This window comes from Podarcis melisellensis (genome assembly GCF_964234715.1).
Source record: "Podarcis melisellensis genome assembly, chromosome: 3".
Taxonomy (NCBI): Eukaryota; Metazoa; Chordata; class Lepidosauria; order Squamata; family Lacertidae; genus Podarcis; species Podarcis melisellensis.
The window spans coordinates 56,063,901-56,078,844 of record NC_138530.1 but is presented as its reverse complement, the minus strand read 5'-3'; the positions used below and the strand labels follow the sequence as shown (position 1 = coordinate 56,078,844).

Sequence of the window (14,944 nt, the reverse complement as noted above, 5' to 3'; positions counted from 1 at the left end):
GCCAGAGCTATTTATTTCCCCAGCTAATACTGCTCTCACAATCATTCCACCTCAAATGGTCTCAGAGTAGATGTAAGCACCTCACCTTTCTTCCCTCCAAGCTCTCCACAGCTTGTTGGACTCCAGCTCCCTTCAGTCCTGACCTTTGGCCACGTTGGGTGGGGCTGATGGGAGTTGGAGTCCAGTGACAATTGAAGGGGTTCCAGGGTAGCCTCTTCTGCTTTGCTCTGAAGAAGCCTCTTCTCAGGGCCCACAAAATATTGGACAGACCTTCCTTACACCTTCACAGCCAGAGGGCTTCTGCATTTTATACAAAAGCTTTGAGATTAAACTGCTCACACAGTATAGCAAAGCACTCATAGACTAGAAGTGGTTGCCCTTTTCCATGAATAAAAGTAGTTGATTTATAGAAAACACTTCATTTGATAATAGCACTTCTCTTGGGCAGATTTCTGACAGCTTGTCTTTAGTCTCAAAACAAGGATAATGCAATCTGTTGCATCAAATGCCACCTATTCTAATAACACCAGATTAAAGAGCACAAACAATTATAAGCATTTGGAAAAAGACCTTTTTGGACACAATGAACCACAAAGATCTGAATATATTTTGACATTGATTCAAGTCATGCAATGAAGTGTATAATATTTAATGTGTGGTTGCAGTATAAAATAAACAGAACTTCAGATTCTTCCTCAACTGCTTTGACTAAAAGTTATTGAATTTTCAAGTTGGATATTTTGCAGAAGACAATCGCTTCCAGCTTTTTTCCTGCAACTGAGCAGGAAAGGAAACCTAAGCTGAATATTTATCCATCCATCTTTCTTTCTTTCTTTCTTTCTGACTACTCAATACTTTTCATGGAGGTGGTAAACCCTGAAGCAGGGTTTTATCATTTCAGATAAAATCCAAGGACTCATATGACTGACTGTTCTTTCATACAAAATAAATAAATAAAATCCTTTCTGCACAGAAAGCTAGAGGTCAAGGAACTAGCCTTATTGAGTCATGCTAGATTTCCACATGCATTTGTTTCCTGTGCAGATGTGCATTTCTGCTGAGGTGAGCTCTCCCACACTGGACATCTGCAGGCAGAGGCTAGACAGCCACCTGTTGGGTATACTCTAGTTCTGGGTTTCCTGCATCATTCAGGCATTTAGACTAGATGGGTTTTACAAGTCGCTCTGCAACTTTTTATTGTTTTATGTGAGTACCTATATGCTTGAAGTGGTTCGCCAGAAGCGGCTTAGTCATGCTGGCCACATGTACGCTGGCTCCCTCGGCCAGTAAAGCGAGATGAGCGCCGCAACCCCAGAATCGGCCACAACTGGACCTAATGGTCAGGGGTCCCTTTACCTTTTTATAATTTATTTTAATTTATAATCTTTATTCAGTATTATGTAACAAAGAGAGCCACTGCATCACACCCAACAGACAGACATGCATATACACCACCCATCCACACACACACATGTCCCATCCACACAAAGAGAGAGAGAGAGAGAGAGAGAGAGAGAGAGAGAGAGAGAGAGAGACAGCAAAGGGAGGATGAGGGGGAAAAGTCAAGGGCCATTGCTGTAGCCTCCAAGTCTGGCAAACCACCTTGGACGGTGATACTCAAGTACATTGTTAAACACGATTGGCTCTGGCTCCACCCACTTCTGGCTTTGATCTCACTCACCATCCGCATGAGGCATCTTCTAATAAATACTCCCACCCAAGGGAGTATAACCATCAACAGAGAAAAGATTCCCCATCCTTGCAAAGAGTCCCTGCCAAATTTTAACACCCCGCTTTGGTTTTTTGGAAAGGAGATTTAAAGCTTTTTAGTGACATTGGGCTCGTTTCTTGGTGTGATTTTATACTAGAAAGGCAATAATTTTATTTTTCATAGTTTGCATTCTATGCATTTTATAAATTATTGTAAGCTTTCTTTTTTATGATGATAATCATTGTTTTCATTAAAATTTCTATGGCTATCTATCTATAAAATTCTCTGCAAAACTAAGCATTATACATTAGAAATGCAAAATATAATAACTAAAACAACCCCCCCAAATAAAAATAGCAATATAAAACCTCTCTCCTACCACAGACAGAACAAAACAATTTGGAGCTCATCATAAAGCCAAAGGAAGAGAACAACTTCTTTATAGTGGCACTCTTGTTGCAGAGATATTGCATGTTCCCAGCATAGAATCATAGAATTATGCAGCTGGTTATTCCTGCCTAAGTGCAGAAGCTCATATCTGTCCATGTTAAAATTGGTTTTGATAGTTTTGGCCCAGTTCTCCAATTTGTTAAGGTCACCTTGAATCCTAATTCTGTCTTCGGATAGAACCGTGCGGTACTTTCTAGGGTATACTGTGATGACAAGTGCTGGAGATGTAATGGTCAATGTGCAAATTGTACACACACACACACACACACACATATGCTGTCCAGTAAATCAGACATGTTGGTTTACCATTCAAAATTATTATTTTAGAAAAGACTGGATATTTATTATTAAATTACACAAAAATATTGTTACTGAATTATCTACAAGATACAGTATGAGAGTTAGACCTGGAAATAGGTTCAAATCTTTTAAAAAATGACCAAAGTGTGGAAAGCATCATCATTTTTAGCTTGGCTTGAGAGGATTTGGAACATAATAATAGTAATCAATTTTACGTGTTATATAAGAGAAAAAAGACAATAAATTAAATTTATAGAACTTTGTCCAGCACTTACCTATTATGTTTTGCAATGATAAGACTGAGGACAATATATAACCCATAGAATTTATTTACATTCTTATAATTTTGTAATATGCTCTTGGTTATATTCATTTACATTCATTTAAATTTTCGTTATGCAATGTGTTATTTTTTGTTAGGATTAATATTGAAAACAAAAGCCTTTTCAGACAAACAAAGCAATAGCAATAGAAATAGAAATAGCAATAAAACAGCAGCATAAAACATTCAAACTTAAATTGGTATAAACCCCCAAGCATCTTAAAAGGGCAGCAAACAAGCAAAATCATCTTCCTCTGGCCCCAAAATAACAACAGACACCAGGAACACTCCCTGCATTCCTTGGCAGGGTGCCTCACCCCAAAGGCTCTCTGCCTGCCCACCACCCACCTTAAAATAAATGGCATGAGAATTGAAGAAGATCTTCAGATGCTTATGGCATGGACAGATTGGTATGGGAGGAGGAGACATGAGATATAATTTAATCTCTCTCCCCCCCCCCCCTTTTGTTTTTACAGCTGGCGGACTTCAGAGAAGTCGTCTCCCGAATGCTGGGTCTCAATATTGCCACCATGGCTCTTCCCGACTATGAAATAATTACTCGTCTAGAGGGGCTGACCCATTCCCATCCACATCACTTTGTTCCCTGTGTCTGCTTCAAAGATATGTCGGTGAGGCAAGATGGATCATTGCAGCTTCTCCACTGAACACATTCCCTTTGCAACAGTAATGAGGACTGAGTAGAATTCCTGTCCTGGTGGTCCTCTTCTCTTTGCTAGTATAAATGTTCCAGGATTTGACACTGAATGTTGGTGATAAAATCGTAGAGGGCCTACAGTGAGAGTGCTTTTTTTAAAAAATGTAAATGTCTGTAATACGTTTCAGAAGATCGATCAACACCCATGAAGTTCAATAGCCATGAAGTATCTTAATAAACAGCATTCTGTTACAGCTGAACATCTTATGCACTGGATATCAAAAATGGAAAGAACATTATTACCGTTGTCATCCATTAGTGAGACCTTGCTCATGGACACTGCCTGAGCCCAATTTTGATCAGTTCATCTGCTGCAGGTCACCCCACCACAGAGGGTCTCCTTATTTTAGGGGCCATAGAAGTTCCTTTCCACCAACCCTGTACCATGAGTCCTTCTTGGGATCCAAGTTAATGTGTCAATGCACTTGTTTTGCAAAATGAAAGATAAGAGTATTCCACAAGTCATTAATGTTCTTTTGGCTGGGCACAATACAGTGGTACCTCGGGTTAAGTACTTAATTCGTTCCGGAGGTCCGTTCTTAACCTGAAGCACCACTTTAGCTAATGGGGCCTCCTGCTACTGCCGTGTGGCTGGAGCATGATTTCTGTTCTTATCCTGAAGCAAAGTTCTTAACCCGAGGTATTATTTCTGGGTTAGCGGAGTCTGTAACCTGAAGCGTATGTAACCTGAAGCGTATGTAACCCGAGGTACCACTGTAATCAGTTCAGCACTTTCACACCAAGGCATCCCAGTTTGCATTCTTTCCAGTCTTTTTTTTTTATAGCTGTTCTCCACTACAGTGCTTTTGGTTTTTTTCTACTCAAGCTGCCACATTACAACTGTCTTTAGTTAACAGATGAAGAACATCCTAAAAACTGTGCCAAAGATTTTTAAATTTTTTTAAGAGAGCTGTTCAACAGGATTTTTGATTCCCCTCTTACGTATCACTCATTTATATTTCTTACGACAGGTTACCAGTTTTAAAAATTGAGAGCAAATGGGAATAACATGACAGATTAGTTGCAGCTGTGGAATTCCTTGGACAAAAAATAGAACAAAAAAGGATGAATCCAAGAGCTCCACCTCATTCAACTATTAATGCTTACAAGAAATGCTGCAAAAGAACACTCTGTTGCACTGTTCACAGATGGACACAGATGTGCAAGTTACAATCCCAGCCCCACTTTATGCAACCCCTGCTGCTTTCTGAAGCTGCCCAATTCTGCCTTCCCATTAGAATTTCTCTTTCCCATTTCTTCTTTTCCCTTTCTTACCCCTCCAGTTTGTGTGCATATAGTACAGTAAAGTCAGAAAAGAGTTACTTTCACTTGCTTTCCAGAACAGCAGCTGTTCTACAGTACTGAAAATGAATAAATCTGTATTTGACAATAACACCATCAAATCTAGTGGGACTTTTGTCTGAGTAGACCTGCATAAAATTTGGGAGTTTAAAAATTTGAGGTAGTCATGGCGAAAATTGAAACGGGGCATTATTTGTTCTGGATTAGTTAATCTGGAACACTTTTCTGTCTGGCGCCACCCATAAATAGTTCTAGTTTTGCTGCCATGTAGCCACAGACAGATGATGCCAGGTTTTTTTTGTCCGGCTCTGTTACAGAACTTTGATGATGATGCTCCATATTCTTAAGATTTACCACCTCTTCCATAATGCATAGTTGAAAAAGCAAAAAAGAAATGGAATAGAACCATTTAAGTACTCTATGATGAATCTGTTTTGCATTAAGTAATACCTAATTAACACCATGTGGTTCTAATTTGTTTTCAGTAATTGACCTAGCAATTTTAAGTTTCGGTGCCACTTAGATGTTGGTGCAGCAGTTTAGACATTTACCAAGTCAGCTGTTTTATTATGGTTTCTTGGCCTTCATGTATTCAGATGTGACTGGCTGTGAAACTGGGAAAGAGAACAGAGGGGGATGCAGCTTTTTTTGCTTTGAGTCCTGGAGGACCTGCGTCCTGCTTTACAGGCCTTTCCCACCTGGCCTGGAAGGTTCTGCTGCTGTTTTTATTGCCCTGTTTAAAGTGTTTTGAATTGTTTTTAACTGCTTTTAACGTGTGTGCTTTAAAATTTTGGGGTTTTGTTGTTTTTAAATGAAGGGACGTAGGATGTACCTGGGAGAGAGGAGCTAGGGAGAGCAGGGACCACCCTAATCTCAGTGGTTCTTGACAAGGAGAGGTATGGAAGCACAAGCCGGAGAAGGGGCATATGGCAAAAAGCAATTAGTGACTGTGCCATATGCTAGCCCTTCCTCCAGCCTGGGGAATTGTGGTTGTCTATCAGCCAGCCCTTGAATCTGTGGCTGTTGCTGCTGAATGCCAGGTTGGTTCTGAGTTAAGCCTCCCTCATCCATGATCTGATTATGAATGAGGAGGCCGAACTGGTCTGTATCACTGAGACCTGGGTAGGTGAGCAGGATGGAGTTGGTCTCATCCAGCTGTGCCCACCTCGGTACTCGGTGCAGCATCAGGGCAGAGGAGGGTCGGAGAGGAGGAGTTGCTGTAGACTGTAGAAATTCCATTTCTTTGTCCAATTGGGGAGTGATTTAGAGTGTGCAATTGCGACAGATTAGAGATTCTGCTGGTTTACCACCCACCTCCCTGCCCAGCGGTCTCCCTGCTTGAGCTGGCAGAACTGTTCTCAGAAGCGGTGTTGAGGACTCCTAGACTGCTAGCTTTAGGAGGCTTTAACATCCATATTGAGGTGACTGACTCTGGGGTGACTCATAGCTGCCATGACAACAGTGGGGCGGTCTCAACATGTCACCGGCCCAACACATATGGCAGACCACACTCTGGAACTTGTTTTCTCAACTGGGAAGGAAGAGGGTGGTCTGAAAGTGGGGGATATTGACGTCAGTCCCTTGTCATGATCAGATCACTTCATGTTGAGATTTAGGCTTTCAGCACATTTCCCCCTCTACAGAGGTGGGGGACCCATGAGGATGGTCCATCCTCAGAGGCTGATGGATCCAATGAGATTCCAGATAGTTCTGGGGGTTTTCCAGCTGATACGACTTGCGCTGCTGTCGAAACCTTGTCTGACCTCTGGAACATCTGAATGGTTCAGGCCGTTGACATGATTGCCCCATTGTGCCCTCTCCTGCTTCATGGAACCTGCTTGGCTCCCTGGTGTACTCCAGAGCTTAGAGTGAGGAAACAAACAATTGAACGCTGGTGAGGTGTCATCACCATGTCTGCCTAGTGGGAGTGAATTGAATCCTCATTGTGCCAACTGGCAGAGCTTTTCCAGGTAGTGCAAGACTTCTTAAGAGTCTAGCCAAAAGGAAGTGGCAGAACCGCTATGACTTGTATGCAAAGCATTTTGAGGATAAAATCGCTTGAATCCACTGGGATCTTGACTCTGCTGTTACAGCAGATGAATATCAAAGAGTGTCCAGAGCACTTTCTAGTCTGGTTGTGTTGGATGAGTTTCAGTTAGTAAGGCTCAAGGATGTGGACAAACGTGCTTGGATCTGTCAGGGTTCACTTGTGCTCAGGACCCTTGCCCTTTTAGAACCCAAACCAATGGATTCAAGTCAGAAGAGATGAGATTCTGTTTAAACATCAGTAAGAGTTTTTTGACAGGGAAGAGTTGTTTGACAGTGGAACAGACTCTCCTTCCTTGGAGGTTTTTAAGCAGAATAGAATAGAATAACAGAACTGAATTACAGAAACTTTATTGGGCAAGGTTCTTGAGCAGGTGGTCGCGGACCATATCTAGGAGCTCTTGAAGGAAACTAATTTTCTAGATCTATTTCAATCTGGGTTTAGGGCCAGTTTTGGCACAAAAACTGCTGTGGTCACTCTGTATGATAATAATTTTGTGACTCCTCTCATCTTCTCATGCAGTTTCTCATGTCCCTTCTGAATCTACCCTAGAGGGTTGGGCAGTTTGCGGAGAGTGGGTACTGTAGGGAGAGGGATTGTCAGAAATTGCCTTTTCTGTTCTGCTGTCTGTGAGTGGATCGGATACCAGCTGCTAAGTATATATTTAGTAGCTTTTCAAAACTTTCATAACTCAAGCTCCTAGTTCTTTCTTTCTTTTTCATAAAAACACACAGAGACACCTGGCTGTAATTTAATCAATGGAAACTGAAAGTGCACTCTGAGTTGTATTGGAGAACATTTGTAGAAAGGTGATCTATAAACCTTTTAAATAAATACCCTTCCAGCTGTGTAGCACACACTCTTGACTATACTCAGAAGTAAATCTGTTGATTTCATTGAACCTGCTTTCTAGCTAATGTGCCTTTGGCTTCAATCCTATGCAGTACACAATTACCTGAGAGTAAGTCCACTGAGATACCTGCTTTTTCCAATTAAATGTTCATAGGATTGCACATGCTTGAAATGCTTGAAAATACAAACTTGCAGAGGGCAGAAGGGAAGCAGGGGGTGGGGAATTGACCCCGATTATTTGGTAATGATAATTGGGGGATCAACCCCAATTATTTGGTAATGATAAAAAGAACAATTCTGTGTGTATGGATCCATAAACACAGGCAGTTGGGAAAGATTTTGTATTCATGCACTGTAACTCAAAGACATAATAATCTGTGGCTACAACTCGGGAATAAAGAAGTTTTAATATTGACAATATTTGCTTTGCTTCTGTGCTCGTTTAGTCAAAGCAAATAAAAATAAGTCCAATGTGAACAAAGTTCAGAGGGGTTATTGAACTATGCAATTAGTGTCTGCTGAAAGCAAAACTTAATCATCTTCTGAATTTTTAATGAGGAAATTTTACAGGGCAAATTTATATTATTTAAATCTAAATTTTTGTTTTTGATAATATCACACACAGCTAGCTGTCTTAATCTAGATATACTAAGAGCTTCCACAAAAATAGAAACTGTATATTTAGAAAGTAACGCACCATAAAATCTTATCCAATAATTTGTGGGTTTGGAAGAGAGAATACAGAATGAACCAACTGGACTTTGTCAGAATTAAGACCTAAAAAATTCATGCTACTTCTATGACATATATTACTTATCATCATAAATGTATAGCAATTAGTTTCCAGCTACTGAGGATTCTTCTAGGTGGTGGGTTAATATGACATGGATTGTTGAAGTAGTACAAATGGTGTGGTGGTGTAGAGAAATTCAGGTTTCCTGGATGGAGATTTTCAGGATTGTAGATCACCCAACAAAGGAAAGTGACCCCTACCCCATGACCTTACTGTCAACTTGTTGAGCGAGAGGCTAAGGATTTGTGTCATAAAAATCTTACCATGTACCTGTTGACAGCAGCCCATATGACAGCGTCTAGGAACTGGAGGAATAGATTGAAGAATAGTTCAACAGAATACAGCAAATTGCCCTAACAGAAAAGCTGAAAGCAGAAATGACAGTTCAGAGAATACAAAAATCAAGGGACACATTTCACGAAGCTTCATTTGGCATGTGCAAATAGGCGAGGACCTGGAATAACTCTGCCAGACAGTGCAGAGAGCATTTATAGGTTAAAGTACATGGTGATTCTTTGCAAACTATTCCTATAAATACTTGCTTCATGCTCTTGGGGGAGGGGGAGGGAAAGGGGCATGTTGTAGTTGCTTAGGTTGTTTCAGAAAATATACCATATATGAAACATCATAACAGGTGGTTGTTGTTTTTTTAACATACTGGATTTTCCCTTAAAAGAATAAATTCAGATTAAAAGACAAAAGAAATAGATTGCCATCTGATGACAATATCATGTGACTGCTGCAAGAAAACTTCCATGAATGAGGAACATTGATCACCACAATAAGCACCATCTGCAAACACCGTGAATCTATTTTAATTTGGTTAAGCTTTGGACTGTAGTCTCTAGTGATCACTATTTGAATTGACAGAAATATCATTGCTATAGATTTACAGTAGGAAGTTTCTGTTTTACTGTTTGCTTTTAAACAACTGTTCTGATCAGTATGTTAAAATAAATCTTTGGAGGTTTACTGCTGCCTCTGCTTGTCTTTTATTTAACCTCATTTCACTTGGCTGGCATTACAATATGCTACAAATATTTAGCTAGTAAAAATTATAGTAGCCATGTACATGGTTTGTGTGCATATAAAATAGATCTGTTTTGAGTCTACTTCATGCTGAGAAACATTTGTCAATTTTATGTTTGTAGAAATATAAGGAATCCTATAAAATCACAAGCAACATTTACGGTATATGATTCCCACAGTCCCAAGGAGGGCATTATATTGGAGCATGCAATATTTAGACCTATTGGGGCTGGGGAGGACAGCTTGGCATCAACTTGAAATTAATTAGATAAATTAATAGTACATGCCTAACCATGTCTACTCAGAAGTAAGTCCTAAGTCAGTGGTGCTTACTTACACCCTGGTAAGTTGGTTTAAGATTGCAGTCTAAATGCATTGTAACTCAGTTCTTTGCCTTGTTTACTCAGAAGTAAATTCCATTATATTAAGTGGTCCTATGTTAAATGTGCATACAATTGCAGTCTTAGCTTCCAGCATTAATAAAGACTTAATCAGATCAGAAAATTTAGAACCAATTCTTCACACATCACCAATCCTTCACACATCACCCCCTGCCCCATAGCTCAGTAGGTGAGCACATACTTTTCTTGAAAAGGGTCCCACATTCAATCTGCTGCATCTCTTTTGGAAGCAGAGCTGAAAGGACCAGTGTATATTTGTTTTCAAAATAAATAATAAATGAAACAAATGAGCTCCATTTTAGTTATAAAAACAAATGGGGATCAAATGAATTAGTTCCAAATGAAAATACATTTGCTCTTTTTAAAATTTGTTTCACCCATTTCAGTTGAAGCAGCCTTACAAGGGGAGAGGAAGAGAACAGGCTGTGCCTGTGCACCTTTTGAAATGGAAAAAGCCCACCCCCATTTTATAGGCAATCTGACAGAGATGTGGCAGATCTGATGCCTTGAAGGAGTAGTTGGGTGTCTAAACATTAGAGGCCGCTAAAGTTGCAGGCAGCCGAAGACTGTCTGGATCACACACTGAAATAACTGGAAGCCAACGCAAATGCTAGTTCTGCATCAGACATGAAACAAATGTAATTGTAGTAAATGAGTAAGAAATTAAGTGAAACTTTATTAAATAAACACTTGGAATTAATAACTAAACAACAAAAAAGAGTTCACACCTAGATGTCACTGTGCTATATGGACAAATGATCTGGCTCAATTTAAGATAGGAGCCCTATTCCAGCAATCTTGCCCTAAGAGACAACAAGGGGCTATAGGGGTATACATTTAGCCAAGCCCACTAAGGCTGCGTGATGACTCTTGGCTCCTAGCATGATCCAAGTGAACTTCTGAAGGAGGAAGTACACTGGTTTCATAGGCTCAATATTGGTATCAGTGTTCTGGATTGGTATAAAACAGTTTTCAGGTGTTCAATCTTGGCCTGGGAGGATTGTGGATATTACTGGGCTTCACAGATTACAAGCTTTAAAGTGTGCACCTTAAAAAGTGAAGTGAATGTAACACGTTGCTGCTTGAAAGGAGGGACATTCTCCTGTAGGAGGAAGGAGGGGGAGATGCTGTTTGGGTCGCCTCTGCCCATCTCCCTACTGGCAGGCAGCAAAATATTTTTATAGAATACACGTGAGGCTAAGACAAGCCCATTTCCAATTCCACTTCCTAACAGCCCCACCGCAGGTGGCTTTGCCGGCTGCTCTAGGCAAAAGAGAAAAGGCGGGAACGCCATTTTGAAATGGACTTTCTTCTTCCTTTGTCTCTTTCTTGCTGGCTCCTCTTTCTGCTCCCTTCCACAATTCCTGCCAGGTTTCCACTCTCTCCTTTCCCTTCTCCTGGCGTCCATTTAATGGCCTTCCCACCCCACACCGGGCCTACAGTCTTGGGAGGCTTTCTGTGTGGGGTGGGCAGCCTCGGGAAAGGGCTTCAGTGCAGTCTTTCCTCAGAGCCGTTTGAGAGATGGATCTCTCTGCAGGGGGACCCGGAGTCTCCCTGAATCCAGCAGCAGCAGCGAGTCCCCCAGCCACGGAGGTTGTGAGGGACCAGCAGCTCCTGTTTGCTTGGCCTGGCACAGGCTCTGGGCCTACCTGCAGGCCCCAGCCCCACTCCACTTGCCACAGGCCTATCAGGGCCCCCTCACCTGGAGAAGGAACTTATCACGGTATGTATCAATGTTTGCTTCTCCCTGGTTTGGTTGCGTCTCCCTGTCAAGGGTACTTGAATTTGTTGGCACAAGTTGTATGAAATGACTTTGGAGCAAGGGGGATGCAAATGGTGACTTTAAGTCAGCCACAGACAGCGTTGTTAATGGTTAGGGGAGATGGGCGCTGTAGTCCACAGCATCTCGATGCCATTTGAGTCAGAGAGTAGATGGGCCAACAAGTATCTTCAGGGGACTTTAGCACGCAATATTATTGTTGTTATTAAATTTATTATTATTATTTTGTTTTTTTGGGCCACGGATGACTTAAAGTGAATACTACAGGAGACCAAAAAATCAATATAAACAAATCATATGTAGTCTATGGCAGTGTTTCCCAACCTTGAGTCTCCAGCTGTTTTCGGACTACAATCCCCATCATCCCTGACCACTGGTCTTGCCAGCTAGGGATGATGGGTGCTGTAGTCGAAAAACAGGTGGAGACCCAACATTGGGAAGCAGTGGTCTATGGTAAAGCAGTAAAAGTGTGGACTCGCTAAATGAATGTATTAACATCAATGCAAAATATTGAAGGGGTAACCTTACTTGCAAAGAGATCTGGCTTTAAGCTGCTCTAGATTTTGAACCTCAAAGGATAGCTGTTTTTCACCCAGAAGGTACTAGGAATGGGAGGAGTCCTAATTGCTGGTAATTAACAGGCAGCCGCTGCAAATCCTATACAGAAGTCATATTTTTTCTTATGCAAAACATTAATTATTGGGTTTTATCAGCACAAACAATGTTCAGCAAAGGCTTTCAAACTGCAGAAAACAAACAGCAGGCAAAAGAAAAAATGTCAGATTTCGTTGTCAGCTTTAAAGGTCACTGGATGATTCATAGGACAAGGGAAGACCACTGCTGCATATTGCCTTTCAAAAAATGTCAGGCATACATATCTCCAAACTATTTGCCTGTCACAGTTGACCAAGGAGGAGTAGTCAGGTCCCAAAAAACCAATTACCAATGATGGACCTGGACAGCAGTTCCATTCTTCACGCCCACAATGCTGTGATGTCTCTTTTGATGAAGGGCTTCTGGATGGAAAGTAGTAAAAGAATTACCATATCTTGCCTGCTTCATGGTAGAATGGTAGCATTCAACCATGCTACCATCTCTACAGTGTGAGCAGGGACAGAGCAGGGACTACTATATGCTGCTATCTGGTAACTTTGCATGCACTGTGTGGTAGAATGTCATGGGCAGTGATGGATTCCTAAGGCACCATGACTGGATCAGCCTTTTGGCCCTTGGCCTATTTGGATATGAGAGAAAATGTAGGGTATTCGTGGCAAATTTTCTAACAGCATGTTCTTGCTAAAAAATGTCTACCCCAAAACAAGTCCTTGTGAATCAAAGCACATGTATCTCACAGAGATATATTTTCTTAATAGGACCTGAACCAAAGCTCTGGTGGAGCTTCACACATCCAGGACTCCCCTGTTGCATGTGGGAACTCCCACATGTGAAGTGGAATTCCTCATAGGATGTATATAGCATTACCCGAGTCAGTGAAAAGAACAAAGCAGCCTATGTGTAGGTGGAGTTTTAGGTGCACCTAAAACCCACACGTGTTCATTGAGACCCCTGGATCATAGTACTGTAGTCAATAACTGTTACGTCTTCTATCACCTTATTGTCTATAAGGAGAGGGGAAATGCAGCCACTGATGTTCCAGGTTGAAGGATTCATGATTCTGCTTTTGTTTAGTAAAAAAAGGACAATATATAAAGAATATGGGTAGATTTAAATTTCAGAAGTAATTCTTTATAAATTGTGCATGCCTCATGTGCTTTACCCAAGCAACAGAGGTTATTTTGAGTTTGCCCAGTGAACTTGGTTTACTGTTCCCATGTGAAATTCTTGCTAAAGTAATTTTATTTCAGTCCATTTGGAAATATATTTGAATATTCAATATTTTAGGGAATAATGGTGATGACAGAAGAGTCTGTCTATCTGTTTATCTATCGCGCGTGTGTGTGTGTGTGTGTAGGAGAATCTAGACACACACAAATACACTGTGTGTCTGAGACTACCTATATGTTTAATTCAATTCCACTGACTTTTCTAGAAGTACAAACAGCACACAAGGCATAATTATATATGGATCAGTTAATTTCCACAGAGTTAATGTAGCATGAAATGCATTGTTCATGGCTGGTACAATTCCAGCAGTGGATATAGATTGTATCTTTTGTAAGTGATTATAGGGATATTTCAATTTATGTCCTGCCCTGTAGGTGTGGGTAAGAAATTGAACATACAGTGCTTTACTTTCTTTCTGTCTCCACCACCAATGGCTAGGGTGAGAGCTGGGTAAAGGGTGGAGCATGGGAACAGATGGGAAATAGGAAACTCTGAAAGGGTGGCAGGTGCAAGAGTGGGGCAAAGGGCTTTTCTTCACCATTTGTACCCCATTTCTTTCACTCCACCCTGTATGTTTGTGCAGCTCCCACTTGCTGATCTGTACTTCCGTTTCTCTGAACTGTGTCCAGTGTCTTTGAAATAAAATATTCCTAGTCAGCTTTGCAAAATGGTATGGCTTGAATCTAAACTGCTCTTCCATAAGTGGCAGGCATTTCTCAAATTCTGTTGATTCTGCCTCAAACTGCAGGCCCCACAACAACATTGCATGCCACTCCAGGTATGGATTTTTGGAGTAGAAGAAGAGTAACTATTGGCTGTAGTGAGAAGGGGTGGGCAGGAAAGCACAAGACTTCCATTTGCACTTATTTGGATTCTTCTGTATAAGCCTTAAAGGCTTTAGAATGACTTTGCTGACAGAGTAAAAGCCAAGCTAATTATCTCTAGAGCACTTCAGAATCTAATTTTTCAGAAGTACCAGCTTGGGATTTTTAATTTTAAACCTATGATTTATGAGCTGGTGGCTGTTACACTGAAGTGCTTACACTTGATTAAAAGTGTCTTTATCGAAAATGATCAATCTGTTTCTTATGCACTTCAAAAACTATTTCTCCCAAATGGCATTATATTCATTCTAGTTTATCTAAAAAAGGCTTTCCCAGCCTTGGGATCCCAGATATTATTGGGCTACAGCTCCCATCATCCCTGACCGTTGGCCATGGTTGCTAGGGGTGATAGTGGTCAAGGAGCGTGTGTTTCATATGGATCCTTTGTAATGCTGTAATTATTTATGTTTCTGTTTTTAAATGTAAGACCTTTGGGTAACGTGCAACTAATAAGTCAAATAAATAAATTATCCAACAATATCTTGGGACCCCAGGCTGATCTTTCCTGTTTCA

At 40.9% G+C, this 14,944-nt stretch overlaps 2 protein-coding genes across 6 annotated transcripts in view; both read left to right on the top strand.

The window, feature by feature from the left end:
* The window catches only part of CCDC170 (coiled-coil domain containing 170), a 64,671-nt gene extending 55,207 nt beyond the window's left edge, over positions 1-9,464 (top strand). For all 4 annotated transcript variants that reach the window (XM_081905153.1, XM_081905154.1, XM_081905152.1 and 1 more), the window contains 2 exons: positions 3,260-3,995; positions 4,223-9,464. In XM_081905153.1, the coding sequence (XP_081761279.1) occupies positions 3,260-3,448 (189 nt within the window). In that variant the 3' untranslated portion in view covers positions 3,449-3,995; positions 4,223-9,464. The remainder of the gene's footprint in view (positions 1-3,259; positions 3,996-4,222) is intronic.
* Positions 9,465-10,631: 1,167 nt separating this feature from the next.
* ESR1 (estrogen receptor 1) overlaps positions 10,632-14,944 on the top strand; it is a 195,081-nt gene continuing 190,768 nt past the window's right edge. The window contains exon 1 of one of the 2 annotated variants that reach the window (XM_081905168.1): positions 10,632-11,645. The gene's annotated coding sequence lies outside the window, so the exon portion shown is untranslated. The remainder of the gene's footprint in view (positions 11,646-14,944) is intronic. The other variant, XM_081905166.1, reaches the window with a different exon arrangement.